Genomic DNA, 16,972 nt, shown 5'->3' on the forward strand with positions numbered 1-16,972 from the left:
GTTTATTATGGTGTGTACAGAAAATGACTTCTGAGTGAGAGGGAAGATGAAAACATACAGACAACAACAACAGAACTAAATTTGAAAATGTCTTTAGTTCAAAAGTGGGTTATTACATTTCTCAAAGGGCAACATAATATTCTGCAACTTTAGCGAAGGGCCAAAAAGAAAGAAGAAATAATGCAAATTGAGTTTTAAAATATAAGTAGCGAAAGAGATATAAAGGAAAGCAAATATGATATAAAAGTACCTTAAATTTTATTTCATTTCAATTCATTAAAAAAACCTAAATAAGAATATTTAAAAAATAATTGAAATAGTCATAATAATAATACATAATACAAATCAGTACAAAATAAAAATGAAAGTGATCTGAAGTCCCATTTAAATTGTTGACTTAAATTGTTTAAGTGATCGATAGTCAGTAATAACCAAATAACAATTTATATCAGTACATTATTACGGATTCATGCCATAGTTAATAACAGTTTAGCAAAACTCCTGCGTTCTGTTTCACTCTACACCTAGATTTGACCCCAAGTATTTCCTTCTTTTGAAACAACACGCACAAAACTAAACCAATCCGAGTTACAAACGTATTCGCGTGTTTATTTTTAACCATTTGTATTATTTAGTCAGCCAGTCTTCCTCGAATCAAAGACCAAATAGGCTTTAGAATGAGAGTGGTACGCAGCCATCAGGGACAGTTTAGTCAGCTGACGCAGCGTTGTGTCACGTGACCCGTCAGCGGGAGCGTCTTCGCAGCGAGAGAAGTTTAGCACAAAAACAAACGATCTCTGACTTCTGCTGACAAACAAGAGAGAGCAGGTGAGTTCTTTGTAGTCTCTGATCATAGATGGAACTGCTTTTAAATATCACAGCATTCAATCCAACTCGCTAAAGAGAGTCAGCCGCTAGTTAGTAAATGTAACTAGTCAAACTAGAAGTATAACATGTTGAACATTTCACCTAAATTGTTTTTCTTCCGTTAAATTAAGAAAATAAACTATGTATTGTTGGTTCACTTTTAGGTAAATATGTCTTGGATTTAGGCTCTAAAAATTCATTTTTAAACACAAACTGTATACGTTTTTTTGTTCTTCCGCAATTATTACATGCTTTCAAAACAAAAGATGAAATGCCTTTATTAAGAAGTTTTAAAAAACAATATACATATACTTATAAATATATAAAATCTCAAAATAATAGTGTGTTTAAGATCTGAGTTCTTACTCACCAACATTTAATCATATTTTAAAATTATGTGAAAAAATGTTTTAAGATAATGTGCAAAAATACGTGCAGCCTTGGATAAGAGTATACATTATTTGTTAATCTAATGTATTATGCAGTATGGTGAAATTAGGATTCTTATTAAATGCAAAGGCAGATTGTTGCAATACAAAATGTATGGATGGATGTTGAAGTGATTGAAGTGTTCTTAAGTTATATTTCAACCTAAAATTTGCAGCAAAATTCCATTTATAATAAGAATTATATTCACGGAATAGACATTACTATGCATTGTTTTCAATTTGCAACATACACTATTTGAACAGGCAAGGAAATGACGCCCTTCAAAAATAAAATATTATAACATATACTCATATTTAGAACTAAAACAAAATAGTTAAATCATGTAAAATTCACCATAAATGTGTAATCAATTGTCAGTTCTACCGGGGATCTCGTAACCGTAAACAGTACTGAATAAAAATCTAGTCAAAACTTGTTTTCTCAACTCTGCCTTGGCATCTTGCCCTCTGGATTTAATGACAAAAGAAGTCACCTGACAGGTCTATGAAGAAGTTACGCGTCTAGTGTGATGGAATTTAGGAAGTAAATGTGGTTGAATGTTTGATACTTATCTTCAACATCTAGTGTGAATCTTGAGACCTACAAAGAAAATGATCAATGCTTAAGGAGAAAGTGTATTCACCCTGAAAACACCTCATGAATGAAACCTTATGTTCATTATATATATTATGTTTTACTTCTGCAGAGATGACGTCCTCGGCGCTCTCTCTGGTGTTGACACTCTTTGCAGCCGTCACAGCCCTTGACAATGGTCTGATGAGGACGCCTCCTATGGGCTGGTTGGCGTGGGAGAGATTCCGATGTGATATCGATTGTGAAAATGACCCAAAGAACTGCATCAGGTAAGAATTTGTAGAGAGTTAACTAGGAATGTAAGAAAATATCGATACACACATACAGTATATATACACATGTGTATATATATAATGTAAGGTATATATTACATTTTAATTGTAATTGTTGTATTTTATTTATCAATAAAGTGTTTTTAAAACAAAATTATTCAATCTAGTCTTTTACAATTAATATGCAAATATTCATAGTTTGCAATTTTATGTTGCAATTTAACTTATGTCCGCTAGATGGCAGCAGTCATTTCATCCTCCGCAGCTAAAGGAACAATGAAATCCTGTGATCTTTGCAATGACTGAGGGCTAGAGGATACAGTCGAATCCAGGAGCGTTTAAAGCTGATAATTAGGCATAATTTGGTTTCAAAATAAATGAAAGCAGTTGTGACTTTGTCATGAGTCATGTGGTCTGTAAATTCTGTAACGCCAGAGTCAAGTACGCGATAATACTTGAAATAAATCCTTGTTACTATAGTATTGCAATACATTGTATCGTTGCCCCTGTATCATGATGCTTATCTTATCTGCAGATTCTTGCCAATACACATTCTTGCCAGTTAACTCTCCAATACTTAGAAAAACATAAATATAAAGTCATCATCATAGTGGACTTAAGTTACTACCAGAGTAATACTACATTTACTCCTGAAGTAATACTACAGTTACTCCAGGAGTAATACTACATTTACTCCTGAAGTAATACTACAGTTATTCCCTGGAGTAATACTACTGTTAATCCCAGAGTAATACTACAGTTACTCCTGGACTAATACTACAGTTACTCCTAGAGTAATACGGTGACTCGGGTAGTAATACTACTGTTACTTTGAATAATTCTATGGTGATTAACGGTGTAATACTCCGACAAAAGAGTAATATTAATGCTCTCACATTAACCATCCTCAGATTAGATGGTTAGCGAAAGATAATGTTTTTCTTACCCTCATAGCAGTCAATAAAAAACAGCCCTTTGTGACCTTTGTAAAACTTTGTATTCCTTTAAACCATGAAATATAGTGATTTGTATAAGTTAACTTGTTTCTCCTCCTCAGTGAGAATCTGTTCATAGACATGGCTGACAGACTAGCAGAGGACGGCTGGAAGGAGCTCGGCTACACGTATGTGAACATCGACGACTGCTGGTCCTCCAAAGAAAGAGACTCTGAGGGGAGGCTGCAGGCAGACCCTAAAAGGTACACAACGTTCAAAGGCATCTGTAGACACACACTAGAACACACAACGACACCCTAGTTATCAAACATTGTCATGAAAACTTTAACTGGAGGTGTGAGATGATGGATTTATGGGTCGCCTGAAGTAGCTTCTTGTGTCCATCATGTGTCCTGAAGTGATGCTGAAAAGAAAGAATCTGGATTAGTTATTTGGTATTTTCCTTAGATTTTTTTAAAGATTTTTTTTCTTTGCAGATAAACATTAAAAAGAGAGAGAGGGGAAGACCTGGACAGATCATCAAGTCTGTCTTGGGGGGTCATGTTTACAGGCAGCTACACTCAAGAGTTGCCCCAAGTTGTTTTAAAAAAAGGGTGTAAACGGTAACAATTGTTTCTTAAGGTTTACCGAAGCTTCAACTAATAACCAGTTACTAGGTAGAGATTAATCTTCTCTGATATGTCATGAATCTATCAAAGTTGTGCTGTATAACCACTAGAGGGCTCTGCACCAATTCCTATACCTCCAATCTAAACCCATTACAGCAGAGCCCTTCCAGTTAATAGACAAAAAAAACTTTTTTTTTTGTGGCCCACTTCAAAAGGTATTTAATTATAGCCATACTTGCATATCTGATAAATCACGCAACTTAATTTACAGTATTTTTCGCATTAGAAGACAGACTTAAAATCCTTTTTCTCAAATATTGACTTTGCGCCTTGTAAGCCTTATCTTTTAATTCTGTTTCTACTTACTGACCTCAAGCTGATGTTACGTGGTACACAGCGTTCAAAATGTTGGTTAACTACAAAGTTGAGTCACAGGTAACCAATATTACTCCCAGAGTCACTGTAGTATTCATCCTCAATTCACATTTATTACTCTGCAAGTCAGCGTAGTATTACTTTGGGAGTAACTGTAGTATTACTCCGTTAATCACCATAGAATTACTCTGAAAGTAACGGTAGTATTATTACCCGAGTCACCGTAGTATTACTCTAGGAGTAACTGTAGTATTACTCCGGGAGTAATTGTAGTATTCCTCTTGGATTAACAGTAGTATTACTCCAGGAGTAACTGTTGTATTACTCTGGGAGTACCTGTAGTACTACTCAGGGAATAACTGTAGTATTACTCTGTGAGTCACCGTAGTATTACTCCGGGAGTAACTGTAGTATTACTTCAGGAGTAACTGTAGTATTACCCCGGGAGTGACTGTAGTATTACTTCAGGAGTAAAAGTTGTATTACTCCGTGACTCACTGTAGTATTTCTCCGCTGGTCACCATAATATTATTCCAGAAAATACAGCCTTTAAAAAGTAAAACATAAAGTATAAGCCATGATTAATTGAACACTATTATTCTGGAGCTGCTGAAACATACAGTATATCATGACGTGTATATCATGACGTGTCTGTAAGAAAGTCGTCTGATTTGTCAATGTTTAACTTCACTGCACTTCTCCTCATGCCTCCTGACAACCTATAGTTAACAAGCAGTTAGTGTGTTTATGAAAGTACACATGTGACCGTCTCGATTTCACAACCTCCTGAAAGTCAACCTTTGAGCTTCATGAGAATCATCTGATTTGTTGACCTTAACAACAGTGCGCTGAACTTTAGTGAGAGAAAGAGGGAAGAAGAACTAACGAATGAGGAGAATGAGAAGGACTGATGGAGAAAAGGTGATTCAGAGGAAGTTAAGACGTCACTGAAAAGGATGTAGACGGGGAAGACTTTCTGCTTTGTTGCCAAAAAGTGAATCAATACCCATGTGATATGTTTGTGTATTTGTTAGTAATCAGCAAGAGTTTAGGGACCAAATAAGATGTTCATACTAGCAAACAATAAAAAATGTGTCTTGCTCAAAAAAAGTTGTTAGAGCGTAAACACAAGCCAAAAAGAAAATGTGATGTTGCTTCATTGTACATTTTATTTCTACCTTAAAAAAGGTAAATATTTAGGAAAATAATGGAGTGTTTTAAAATAAAGTGACTTGTCATGTCTCATGTTAAATGGATATATAGTAAAGTACAAGTATATGTAAGTAACAATGAGCCTAAAAGACAAGAGAAAGAGAGCCAAGACAAAAACATATAATTCCTTCTGTGCCTCAGTTATTTATCATTTATGTTATTAAGCATCAAGTTGTTCTTTTTTTATTTGTTTTCAAGCAAATTCAAGCAAACTATTCATAATTATGGTTTTAACTTCTTTCTCCACGTGTGCTCAGGTTTCCCAGAGGAATCAAATACTTGTCTCGCTACGTGCACGACAGGGGACTGAAACTGGGCATCTACGGCGACATGGGGTCTCACACATGCGGGGGTTACCCGGGTACCCCTCTGGACAAGATCCAGATTGATGCTCAGACCTTTGCAGACTGGGAGGTAGACATGTTGAAATATGACGGCTGTTACTCCAACGGGGAGCAGCAGGCGCAGGGTGAGAGCAGCAGATGCATTTTGACCTGTCAATCATTAAGACAATAATAATATTAGCCTCCTATGTTTTCTCACAGGTTACCCTGAAATGTCAAAGGCCTTGAACGCTACAGGACGACCCATTGGCTACTCATGCAGTTGGCCCGCCTACCATGGTGGACTCCCCCCTAATGTAAGTAGGCGGAAGATAGAAATGATTAACTGAATAATTTTGACTTATTTATAAATATATGTTGTATATATTAAACATACATGTGAAGATGTTTGTTGAATTTAAATATCAAATGTTGAAACTTTTAATTTATTTTATCTTAATGATGTCTTTTTACTTTATTAAATGGATGGATTAATTATTATATATTTTTTAAGCTTAAATTAAATACATTTTATGTTGAATTTTTATAAATGTAATAATTAAATGATAAGACATTGAATATTTTCCAAATAAATTGTTGAAAAAAAACCTAAAAACTTTGATATTCTAATTCTTATCATTCAAAAATAATCCTCTAAATACAACTTTTTTTTAATCCGTATCCTTTGTAATTCAGTATAAAAATGTTGGTGTGTTCCATTGGTTCTTCCAGACATTACCAGAAGAGTACCGAGCTCCTTGCTCCAACCATCACGGCGGCACATTTGAAATATTAAATCCAACCCTTCTGACGGCAACATATACTTCATCGCTCACTCATGTGCCGTATCTGAAATGTCCCTGCAGGTGAACTACACTCTGCTGGGCGAGATCTGCAACCTGTGGCGTAACTATGGCGACATCCAGGACTCATGGAGCAGCGTAGCCAGCATTTCCAATTGGTTCTTCAAAAACCAGGATGTTCTGATCCCAGCTCAGGGACCCGGGCGATGGCATGACCCAGATATGGTTAACACTGATTTATTGATGCCTTTTTTAATACTAACATCAATTTTAAAAGTGTTTCTTCTGACCAGCTGGTCATTGGAGATTTTAGCCTCAGCATGGACGAGTCCCGCTCACAGATGGCGCTGTGGTGCATCATGGGAGCTCCTCTCTTCATGTCCAACGACCTGCGCACCATCAGCAGCGGCGCCCGGAACATCCTGCAGAACAAACTGGCCATCGGCATCAACCAGGACCCTCTGGGCATCATGGGTCGCCGCATTTTACAGGTAACCACGATCTTCTCACCGCATCAGGCGTGAGGTCATCAACGTCCCGTGTCACCGCAGGAGCCGAATCACATCGAGGTGTATCTGCGCCCGCTGTCCAACAACGCCAGTGCTCTGGTGTTCTTCAGCCGCCGCGCTGACATGCCGTACCGCTACAAAACCTCCCTCAACAAACTCAACTACACTACCGGGAGATACAAGGTCAGTTACACTGAGAGTAACTTGACATTTGACCTTTATTTTTTAAAACAGGAAGCAGAAATAAACCCTAAAAAAATGTGTTATTTACATATCCTACAAAAATGTTTTTGGACACAGGCTGAATTAATCTGCAGAGAATTTTGACATTTACTTAGTTGACGTTAAAATAATGCCACCATTTTGGAATAATCTGGTTATAATAAACCACGTTTAACTAGCAATAGTGAAAGTTATGTTGGTTAACCACAACTTAAGTCATTGTTAGGGCATCAGTCTCTTTCTAGAAATGCATCTTGAAGACAAAAACTAAAAAAAAATGAAAATGAGTTCCTATTTCCAAAATTAAAGTTTTGTTGTACATAAACCATGAACCGTGCACAGATCAAAATCAAGGCCAAGTCATTTTATGTGGCCCACGTGTGGTAATAATTAAATCAATATAGATTAATAATCATGGTGATATAATGACCTATGAAGATGCTAGTGTTAATAATAAACCAAGAAATTGCTGATGTCATCAATTATAAAGACGCTTGCAAAAACAAAAAACAAAAAGATAGTAATGCTAGATTTTGCATCCAAGATTTAAAACTTAGAATTGCAATGATACTTATATTTACTCTTTAAGGAGTTCCGGTTACAGGTGGTGAACATTAAGATGAGTTTGGTCCCTGAAGGATTTTTTTTTGTGGGAGAAAAGTCTTATGGAATGCTTGCTATGATTTTATTTTATTTTATCTAATAGCATTCTCTAAATTTATTTTCTGTTCCACTTTCCTTTGTTTTTATAACCTAATTTTATTCTCTGAAAGGTTTAAAATATTTGAAATAATAATTACTGTTACATTTTCTTGAAAATAATCATTTAAAGTTAATTAAAGAAACAATAAAAAATAAATGATATGGCTTTTTTGATAATTTATAATGTGACAACATCTGTGGATCAGTGTCATCACTGTGTCCTCATTCATCGGTGCATGAGTAATGTTTGACTGATCATCAACACTTCAATACATGTCATGATGTGCCAACAGTTTTGAGCACGAAACCTTTGATACCAGGATGTCTTCCGTTTACTCAGTGAGGGTTTGAAGAACTTCTACCTGTTGTGTGTCGTCCTCTGACAGATCGTTGACGTCTTCACCAACGAACGCTTCTCACTCAAGGACTCTGCTGACTTCGTGGTGTCAGTGAACCCTTCTGGCGTGGTCATGTGGTACGTGTCAGCACCCGGCAATCTCAACTTTCGCAACGGACCTTCCGCTGACGACTGCAACAATCTGCCCAACTTTATTTAATGGAAGCTCCGGTTCAGATTGTTTAAGGGTTATAATGGAATAGCTTTATGCTCAGGGACTTCTATCAGATGACACAAAAAAAACAAATGTCTGCAATGAACTTATTTCTAAACTAAGATAATCAATTTGAATCAGGTAATGTTGGACTGAACTATTGATCAGTTTGTATTTGAATCAATATTTTCAGGAAATGAAAGCACAGAAAACAAAACCAAAGCACTTTCTCTCTTAATGTCATTTTAAATGTTTTAACTGAACTTTTAATTGTTCTTTTACTTATTTTAAAATGTCTTTTCTGAATTAAAACAACAACCTTGTGATTGATCTACTTCATCTGGGTGGTTATTTTAGTGATCACTTTTTGCTGTTTTTATCTAAAAAACCTTAGTAAAATATATATTTTTAAAATAGATGTCCCATTTAAAGTAAACAAGTGCAAACAGAATAATAATCACATGTATTGTGTTAGTTATTGATAAATTACTTAACTTGGAACAACTAATTCTATTCGCAAATAACATAGTTTAACGATAAAGCCTTTGTTAATTCTATTGAATTGACTTAATATATAATATTTAGGAATTTTTCTCAAGAATACATTTTTCAGGTTAGCGATTGAAAAATGTAAACTGTAATTAAAATTAAAAGTGAAAGAAAATTCTAAAAAGAAATAGAAACATCCTATTGTACCTAAATATTTACACATTGTTCTAGATTTCTGTTTAAGTTCAATTTATTAATTCTATGTATTTATTTATCTATAAATATATTTTAGACACATTCAATTAAACTTCTAATCTTTCCATTTAAGTCTCCATTAACAATTTTTTTCCCTATAAGGAGTCGCAATTTCTGAATTGTAAGATTAAGCGTCGATTAATCGTTTAAATAAATAAAAACATAAAACGCGGAACATGATCATGGTAAGAAAAGCAGTGTTGCAGTACCGTTCTACGCCGGAAGAGGTCAGCGCTGCTCCTGCTTGAACGCGGTCGTGCACCTGCTGAGCAAGGACACTCAAGTCTCCTCTCAGCTGCTTTATCTCTTTGTTATGATGAATTATCCTCTGTAGTGTTATCAGAATGTGATCTCACATTACTTTGTATTCAACTGCAGATTTCCTCGCGTACAGAAAGCCTATCAGAGCAGACCTTGGCCTTCATGCCTGCCAGTGTTTACTCTCCGTCTCAAGGTTCTGGAGGAGTCACGAGTGTGCGAGCGTCAGTGGAGTTTTTAGCCCACACGCTGCTGTATTAAATGATTTGATGTTTTTGGCAGGGTGCGAGGCATGGTGTCCGTCTCTGAGGATCGCTGCCTCCTCCCGATCATCTTTCAGTCCTCTCAGATGTCCCGTGATGGCCCACATCCCTCACTGTCAAGGTCCCTGTTGGGGGAAGCGTGACGTCGGAGGGAAGTGAGGCGGTTCTGATGGAAGAGAAAGAGGCTATTAGAAAGTGCAAATGAGGAACCAAACGAGTGCGAGGGAGGGAGGACGGGGAGGGCTTTGGCGGGGCGCGTTCCTGCCGATGCTCACGTAGGCCCACAGCTGCAGAGAGGCGCCCTTGACAAGCTGGTCTGTGCGTCGCCCTTCTCTATACGCCAGCTCTTCATTCAGCTGTGTTCATCTCTGTCCTCGCCACCGTGTCATGCTGCTGGTCACACTCCTCAGCAGTGGGGCGAGGCGAGGGGGGTCTGCCTCTTGTCGGGGCTCTGCATATGGGTCAATGAATCCAGAAATCCTCACGGATCCAAATAAACCTGATAAAGTTTGCACATCAATGCTGGTGAAGCGATGATGATGATGATGTGAAATCTGCTACTGCCACTTAAATATCCCATATATATTTCAGTGTATCTGCCAATCAAAAAAGGTATCAGCGATCTGTTGTGTGGAGTCCCTCAAGGTTCTGTTCTGGGTCCTTTATTGTTTTTGCTGTACTTGATTCCCCTGAGTTAAATCATTCAGAGATTTCCTGATGTTTCTTACCACATTTTTGCTGATGACATCCAGCTCTACTGCTCTTTTGATCCAACTGAGCCCCAGAGGCTGAACAGCTTAGTACACTGTTTGCTAGAAATCAAACAATGGCTGAGTGAAAACACTTTACAGCTAAATGTGGACAAAACTGAAACTCTGGTTATTGCTCCTGATGATAAGGTTCCAGGGTTGAGTCAGTACTTGGGTGACTTAGGCCAGTCTGTCAAACTGAGCCTGAGAAACCTGGGTGTTGTATTTGACAAAGACATGTCTCTACTACAACACTGGAGAAAACGCTCCAGAAACTGTTTCCTTCAACTGAGAAAAATCTCTTAACTTAGGAAAACGATGTTACAACACCATCTGGAGCTTGTAATCCATGGGTTTTGTGTCTTCTCGTCTGTAACAGTTTATTTCGGTGTCTAAACAAGAAGGAGCTGTCTCACCTGCAGTTAATACAAAACTCTGCTCTGAGAATTATTCTGACCCGCTCTACTAGAAGAACTCACATTTCTCCGATCCTAACTGCCAGTTTGCTCCTAAGCTTTGGAACGATCTTCCTCTCCCTCTGTGTTTGATGGATCTACAGACTCCTTTAAGAAACATCTTAAGACATTCTTATTTGTGCAGGCTTTTCCCTGATTTTCTGGGACTCCTGTGTTTGTCTTATGTGTCTTGATCTTTTAAAGCATGTATTTTAACTGTGTATTGTTTTCGATCGTTAAAGCGCTTTGTGACCCTGGTCTAGAAAGGCGCTTTACAAATAACTATAACTTATTGACTTATAAAGTACATATTTTGATATCAAAACAAATGAAAGCAGTTACGACTTTGTCAAAAGTCAATTTTGCAACACCAAAGACCTTTATTCTTGTTCCTGCAGTTTCCAGATGTAACGTCACGCTTCCCCTGTATCGTATGGCCAGATTCTTGCCAATACACGTCACTACTGGGTCAATTAGTATTTTCCAAATAATCCTTCTTAGTCATTATCTCACTCATCATCTCACACGTAGCCAAGCTAACTGTTGACAGGTGTTATGTGGTGCAGATTAAAAGAAACCTATTAAAATATCATCTGGTTACTTTGAAAGCTCATTAGGATAAGACCAATTTAATTGTAACATCAACTTGGATATGTATCAAAGGACATTGTATACTTCTAAATAAGTACAAGGATCTGGAATATTTTGCCTCATAACTAAATAAAACACCCAATAGGCTAGTTTCACTGTGATGCTAAAGTTATAGTAAAGAGCTGGTATCAAAGTTTAAGGTATGTTTGAAATCAGTGTCATGGCGTCATCTGTTCATCTGATATTTAATATAAAAGAATTTGGTTGAACTCCAAAGAGATTTGAGCCCTTTCTCTTTACCGTTGATTCATGGTTAAGAAGTTCTTCTGCGGAATTGCCCTGATTACTGGATACTGACTCATATTCACCGTCAGGGATGACCAGTAAAGGGAATTGATGTCAGTTGAAGTATTTTACCAGGAAATAACTCAACATTTGCTGACATTGGAAAAAATGCACTTAAAGTTGATCATTTTAAAAGCTGAACTAGTTTCATGTACAGCAAGAAAAGTACAGAAAGAAAAGCCAAACATTATTCTGTACCTGTGGAACATTTATTTAGTGTTAATATGGTACAGAAGAATTTGTCCTCTTAATTCATTTTAAGCGAAAGCTTAATAAGTTGGTTATAAATAACGTTTAATTTAAAGTTGGTTTGTATTTAAGATGTTGTCCACTATAGGGATTTACTAGTTTGAATGGAAACTTATGATGATTTTTACACATGTTGAAAAAACGTATTAAAAGTTTTAGCCAATCGGACTAGCTGATCAGCGATGATATGTGTAGTTGCACCCAGATAAAAAAAAAACATTTAACTTAGAATGGTTATTTTAAATAAACATTGCGTTCGATACATGATTTTCTTCAATTATATCTGACCCTGCAAAAAATTCAGTTTTGCTTTCTGATCGTTTCTAACTCTGAGTTTTTCATATTTACGCTAAGCAAACCAACCAAAATATGTATGTTCTACAACTATGAATGGATCACACAAATGCATCGTTCACAATCATCATCTTTTTTATTTCTGCCGCTGAACTGATTTGAGGGAAAAAGGGAAATTTATCTAAATACTTTGGAAAGTATGTGGTGTCCGGAAATAGTTTATTTTAAAGTAAATTTTGTCAGTAGCCTTTTTAAAAAATCTTGGAGCTTTCCACAGAAGACTTTAGACTGTTTATTGTCAAAAGTTAGGAAATGTTAAGCCACAAGTTGGAAAAGTCTGCAGGTTTTTGCTGGTTCCTGTTGGAAAAGTTTTAATAAGGAAACCCTCAATAAAAACCTGCTTGTATGAAAGGTAGGACTTGTATTTTTGTAGGTACTTGCAATGGAATACTTTATTTTGTAAATTGATGGACGTGGAGCAGCTTTTTAATTTCAGTTGTGATATAAAGAAAAATGGTTCAAATGTAGTTTGGTTAAAAAGTTTTCTTTATGCATTATGACGGATCAATAAAGTTTTACCTTATTAATATAAGAAAAATTATACATTAATAGAAGAAAAATACTCACATTCCCAATAATGTAAACTAGTGGTGATAGATTCCATTTTCCACGACTCATACTTTGGAGAAATTCTTTTTAAAACTAATTTGCTTAGTCATCACTTTGGTAGCAGTAGCCAGTGTTTTGTCCAGTCAAGAAACTCGAGGCGCTCCTGCTGGTGACCTCACTTTTACTCAAGGAATCCGACGCGAACCAGACTCCTTGTCGTCTTGACGCTGTGGTTTCTGTTACACACTCCCCTCATCTACTGGACTCTGTGACCCATGAAGAGGACGGTGCGTCTGGTGCCTCCTCATCGACTCCCTGATTCAATCAAGTCCTGGTCTGTAAAAATGAGTTTGAACTGTGGCCTTCTGTCCTCACCAGGTTAGGTTGAATGGAGAGAGTTGAGCAGCTAATAGAAAATTCAATCTCTGATCAAGACACGAGGAGCTGCCTCACAGTCGAGTGGTGGACATGAAAAAAAAAAGTGTTTAGCTTTTAAAGTTAACGAGCATTATTAGCACTGTAATGGACAGTAAAATAAATATTTGAGTCTTCTCTACTGGTTTGGACAGACCATGTAAGTGACAAGTAATATGACAAACTGAAGGTAAATAACAGTGTCTAGTTTTATTTTAATATACTATATCATAAAGAAAGAAAAGTATCAATACAATATTTTTCTGGACTGAAAGTTGTTTTGTGTGCAAGGTTTGGGCCAAAGAAAATATATATTTTAAATCATCTTCAGCTTAAGAAAATGCTTGAAATATTCCAATTGTGATTAATTAATTTCTTCCTGCAACTGCTGTATTGTGGCAAATGTGTTCTTAAAGGGGAAACTAATGTTTTGATTTAAATGTCTCTTAATCCTTGTGTTATCTCAGGGTCAAAATGACCTGAAGTTTGGAAAACAAATGTCATTTATGTTGTCTGTCTGTGTCAAGGTGAACGACCTCCATCGCTTCCATAAATACATATGCAGTGGTGGAGCTTTAGGGTCAACTTGACCCTGAGATAGCACAAGGGTTAAACCTCTATTTCCTCTATTGTACTCATGGGTATGTGTCTGTTTGTACAAAACTCTCTTGTAATTGAAACATTTACATTAGAAAATGTGCTTAAGCCCCGCCCACTTTGGACACCCTTTAAAGTTCCCAGTCCAACTACGAGGAGTGCTAGGGTAGACCCAGTATTTGTGGTAGACTACTTTTCCCAGTTGGTGAAGATGGACAGATTGTCAAGTAAAAATATCTCAGTTTATTAAGAGATAATCTAACTGATATTAAAGCGAAAATTTGTGCATTAAAACAATATTGTTTATGGTGACCCCGTGTGTCATAAAAGTGTAACTGCAATGCTGTTACATCTGGTTTAAAAACAAGATAACGACTTTTGTTGTGTCTTTCAGCTCTTGCAGGAAAACACTGTCTCGGACCTGCAGCTGTAAAGTAGTTTGTTTGTCACGTGACACTCGCGGACTCTGCGGGCGTGTCGTCTAGACACTGTTACGTAGCGAAGAGGGTTGTTAAAACAGCTGGAGAGCATGAGTCAGAGTCATGAGACTGTTGAACCAATTGTCACATAAGAAAATCATACATTTATGCAAAATTCTGCTATTAATAAGGGCTTATAGCTTAGATTTTTTAAAAATATAAACTTGAATTTAACTTAAATTAAAACACAGAGAAACATAAACTTTACAATTTTTGCTTCGACAAGACATTGAGTTATTAGAATTTAAAAAATGTTGTGCAGCTTTATTCATCTTAAGGTTACATTTACAATTGCTTTAAAATGAAAACCATCAAAATTTGCAAAACGAATGACTTCATCCTCTTTGATTTGATTTCATGAGGATATTTGTGGGTCATTTGGGAAAGTCTTTGGCTCGGCGTTGCTGCTCATTCATCCTCCGCTCTTTGTTGAACTACTATAACGACGTTTATTGTGTCCTTGTGAATATCGGAGCACAAATTCGGCTTCTGTTCCTTTTATGAATGAGTGAGTGTGAGACTTTGACCAGCAGCGGCTGCTGTTGCCTCAGTGAACTTTCGGTGCCTGGTAACAGTTTCCCTGACGCTGGTGTGTACGAGGAGATTTGCACGTTTGCTCTGGCACCAGCCAATACTTCCCTCTCTCTCTCTCTTTTTCTCTCTCTCTTGCTTTCTTTCTCTCTCTCTCTCTCTGGCGAACACATGAGCTCATTCTTTCCTCTCCAACCCTCTCCATCCTGACACTGCAATACAGACCAGATTCTGTCTGTGTCAAGTTTCCTGCAGACGAATCCTCTTATTTTAGGTCGACCTTGCCGTCTGACAGATCTCACCGTCTCCCCGCTGTGTTCCGTCTTGCAGCTTTTTCTGTGTCAGGTCCCAGAGTCTGTTCTGGGCGGCGGAACAAAGCCGGAGAGCTGAGCCAGCACAGCCTGCAGGGCCTGACTCGGGAGAGCGGCTGAACTATTTGAAGGAGCAGGTGGAGGACCTTGGCAAGATCCTACTTTCTGGTTTATAAATGTGTGTGTGTGTGCGTCGGTGAGGTCAGATTCCCCGGCGGATATTTGATATACATTCGCAAAGACAATTTGTTGGGTAACACGACGCCGTGGAGCCCACGCTGACTATTTTAGGGCCCCTCGGTAGAACACAGAAAGTTCACAGACTGGATTTGTGATGGAAAAAAAAAAAAAGGTGCCGCGTGAGGTACAATAAAAACAGATGCATGGTCGGTCAACAATGCTTCTAACATTCAGCGGTCCCGGAATATCTCTGCGCAGGGTCTCCAGGGCTATTTCGGGCTCCTGGATCTGACAATCTATCACTTGTTCATACTTGGTCCATGTGATTAGCTCTTGATCTTTGCACCGAGGTCCCGTAATAAGAGGTGACAGCTGGGATCATTTTTCAAACAAATAACATGTCACCGGGTGACGAGATGCTAAGACACTAGCTCGTAGCTGTGGCTAACGGCGCCGACGACAACCTTGAGACGAACAGTACATCTGAGTTCTGTACATACAATCTGTCACTTTATGTCTAAAAATGTGAAACAACTGCAAAAAAGGAAATCAACCGAACTACTGATGGGTTGATGAAGCCTCACGAAACAGCTTTGTAGTGAAGACACTTTATCATGAAACACAGTCTTAATTTTGAAAGACCTCTAGATGGCACGTTTACAAGTTGTAAACTGATTCTAGGTTTCATTGAAATAGTACATTAGAGTAAAGGTTATAGTGTACAAAGTGACATCTAGTGGTCTTTCAAAACTACTATATCACAGTAGTATTGAAAGACTAGATGGCACTTGAAGTTATAAGGTGATGCCAGGCATCATTGAAATAGTACATTAATGTCAAATACTAAAAAGAACAGAGTGACATATTTGAAAATTCAGAGACTGTATCATGATACAGGAAACTTGAAAGGCCACCAGATGGCACTCTACGTTAGCAAACGACAACAGGTTTCATTTAAATAGTACATTAGAGTCAAAGAATATAGAGTAGAGAGCGATATCTAGTCGCGTTTAAATGAAAACACTTTATCATGATACAGTTTCTTCAATAAATAGCTGTTTCATGAGGCCTCATTGACACATCACTACCGAAAACATATTTGGGGCGACATAGCTCAGATGGTAGAGTGGTTGCCTGCAGTCCAAAAGGTTGCAGGTTCAATCCCAGCTCCAGACAAGCTTGTGTCGTTGTGTCCCTGAGCAAGACACTTCACCCTGATTGCTCCTGATGGTAGACTTGGCGCAAGTGTGCAGCCTACTCCCATCAGTATGTGTGAATGGTTGAATTTCCCCTCGCGGGACTAATAAGAGATTCTAAAAAAAAAAAAAACAGTTCAACACCACAGTCACAAGTACGTTGATTTAGAATCATGAGTACTAGTTTGTACTTATTCAAGGTAGGGCCACATTGAACGAGGGGCGACACGCTACTTGACAGTTTTTAAAAGTAAAAAATGATTTAGATTTATCTTAAACTGGTG

At 37.5% G+C, this 16,972-nt stretch overlaps 1 protein-coding gene across 1 annotated transcript; it reads left to right on the plus strand.

Annotated features, from left to right (window-relative positions):
• Nucleotides 1–722: 722 nt before the first annotated feature.
• Nucleotides 723–8,753, plus strand: naga (N-acetylgalactosaminidase, alpha). The gene is made up of 9 exons (XM_087778977.1): nucleotides 723–828; nucleotides 2,003–2,159; nucleotides 3,220–3,360; nucleotides 5,571–5,782; nucleotides 5,859–5,953; nucleotides 6,503–6,664; nucleotides 6,733–6,930; nucleotides 6,991–7,131; nucleotides 8,259–8,753. Exons 2-9 carry the CDS (start codon nucleotides 2,005–2,007, stop codon nucleotides 8,427–8,429), a joined length of 1,275 nt encoding a protein of 424 aa, XP_087635103.1. The 5' UTR covers nucleotides 723–828; nucleotides 2,003–2,004; the 3' UTR covers nucleotides 8,430–8,753.
• Nucleotides 8,754–16,972: the final 8,219 nt, after the last annotated feature.

Source organism: Callionymus lyra, chromosome 17 (genome assembly GCF_982586985.1).
Source record: "Callionymus lyra chromosome 17, fCalLyr1.hap1.1, whole genome shotgun sequence".
Lineage (NCBI taxonomy): Eukaryota > Metazoa > Chordata > Actinopteri > Syngnathiformes > Callionymidae > Callionymus > Callionymus lyra.

Bases quoted from the DNA above. Each gene is read 5' to 3' on its own strand.
- naga (XM_087778977.1), top strand. From the start codon at position 2,005: ATGACGTCCTCGGCGCTCTCTCTGGTGTTGACACTCTTTGCAGCCGTC. The intron at 3,361-5,570 runs GTACACAACGTT...ACGTGTGCTCAG, and splicing joins CTGCAGGCAGACCCTAAAAG to GTTTCCCAGAGGAATCAAAT. The intron at 5,783-5,858 runs GTGAGAGCAGCA...GTTTTCTCACAG, and splicing joins CGGGGAGCAGCAGGCGCAGG to GTTACCCTGAAATGTCAAAG.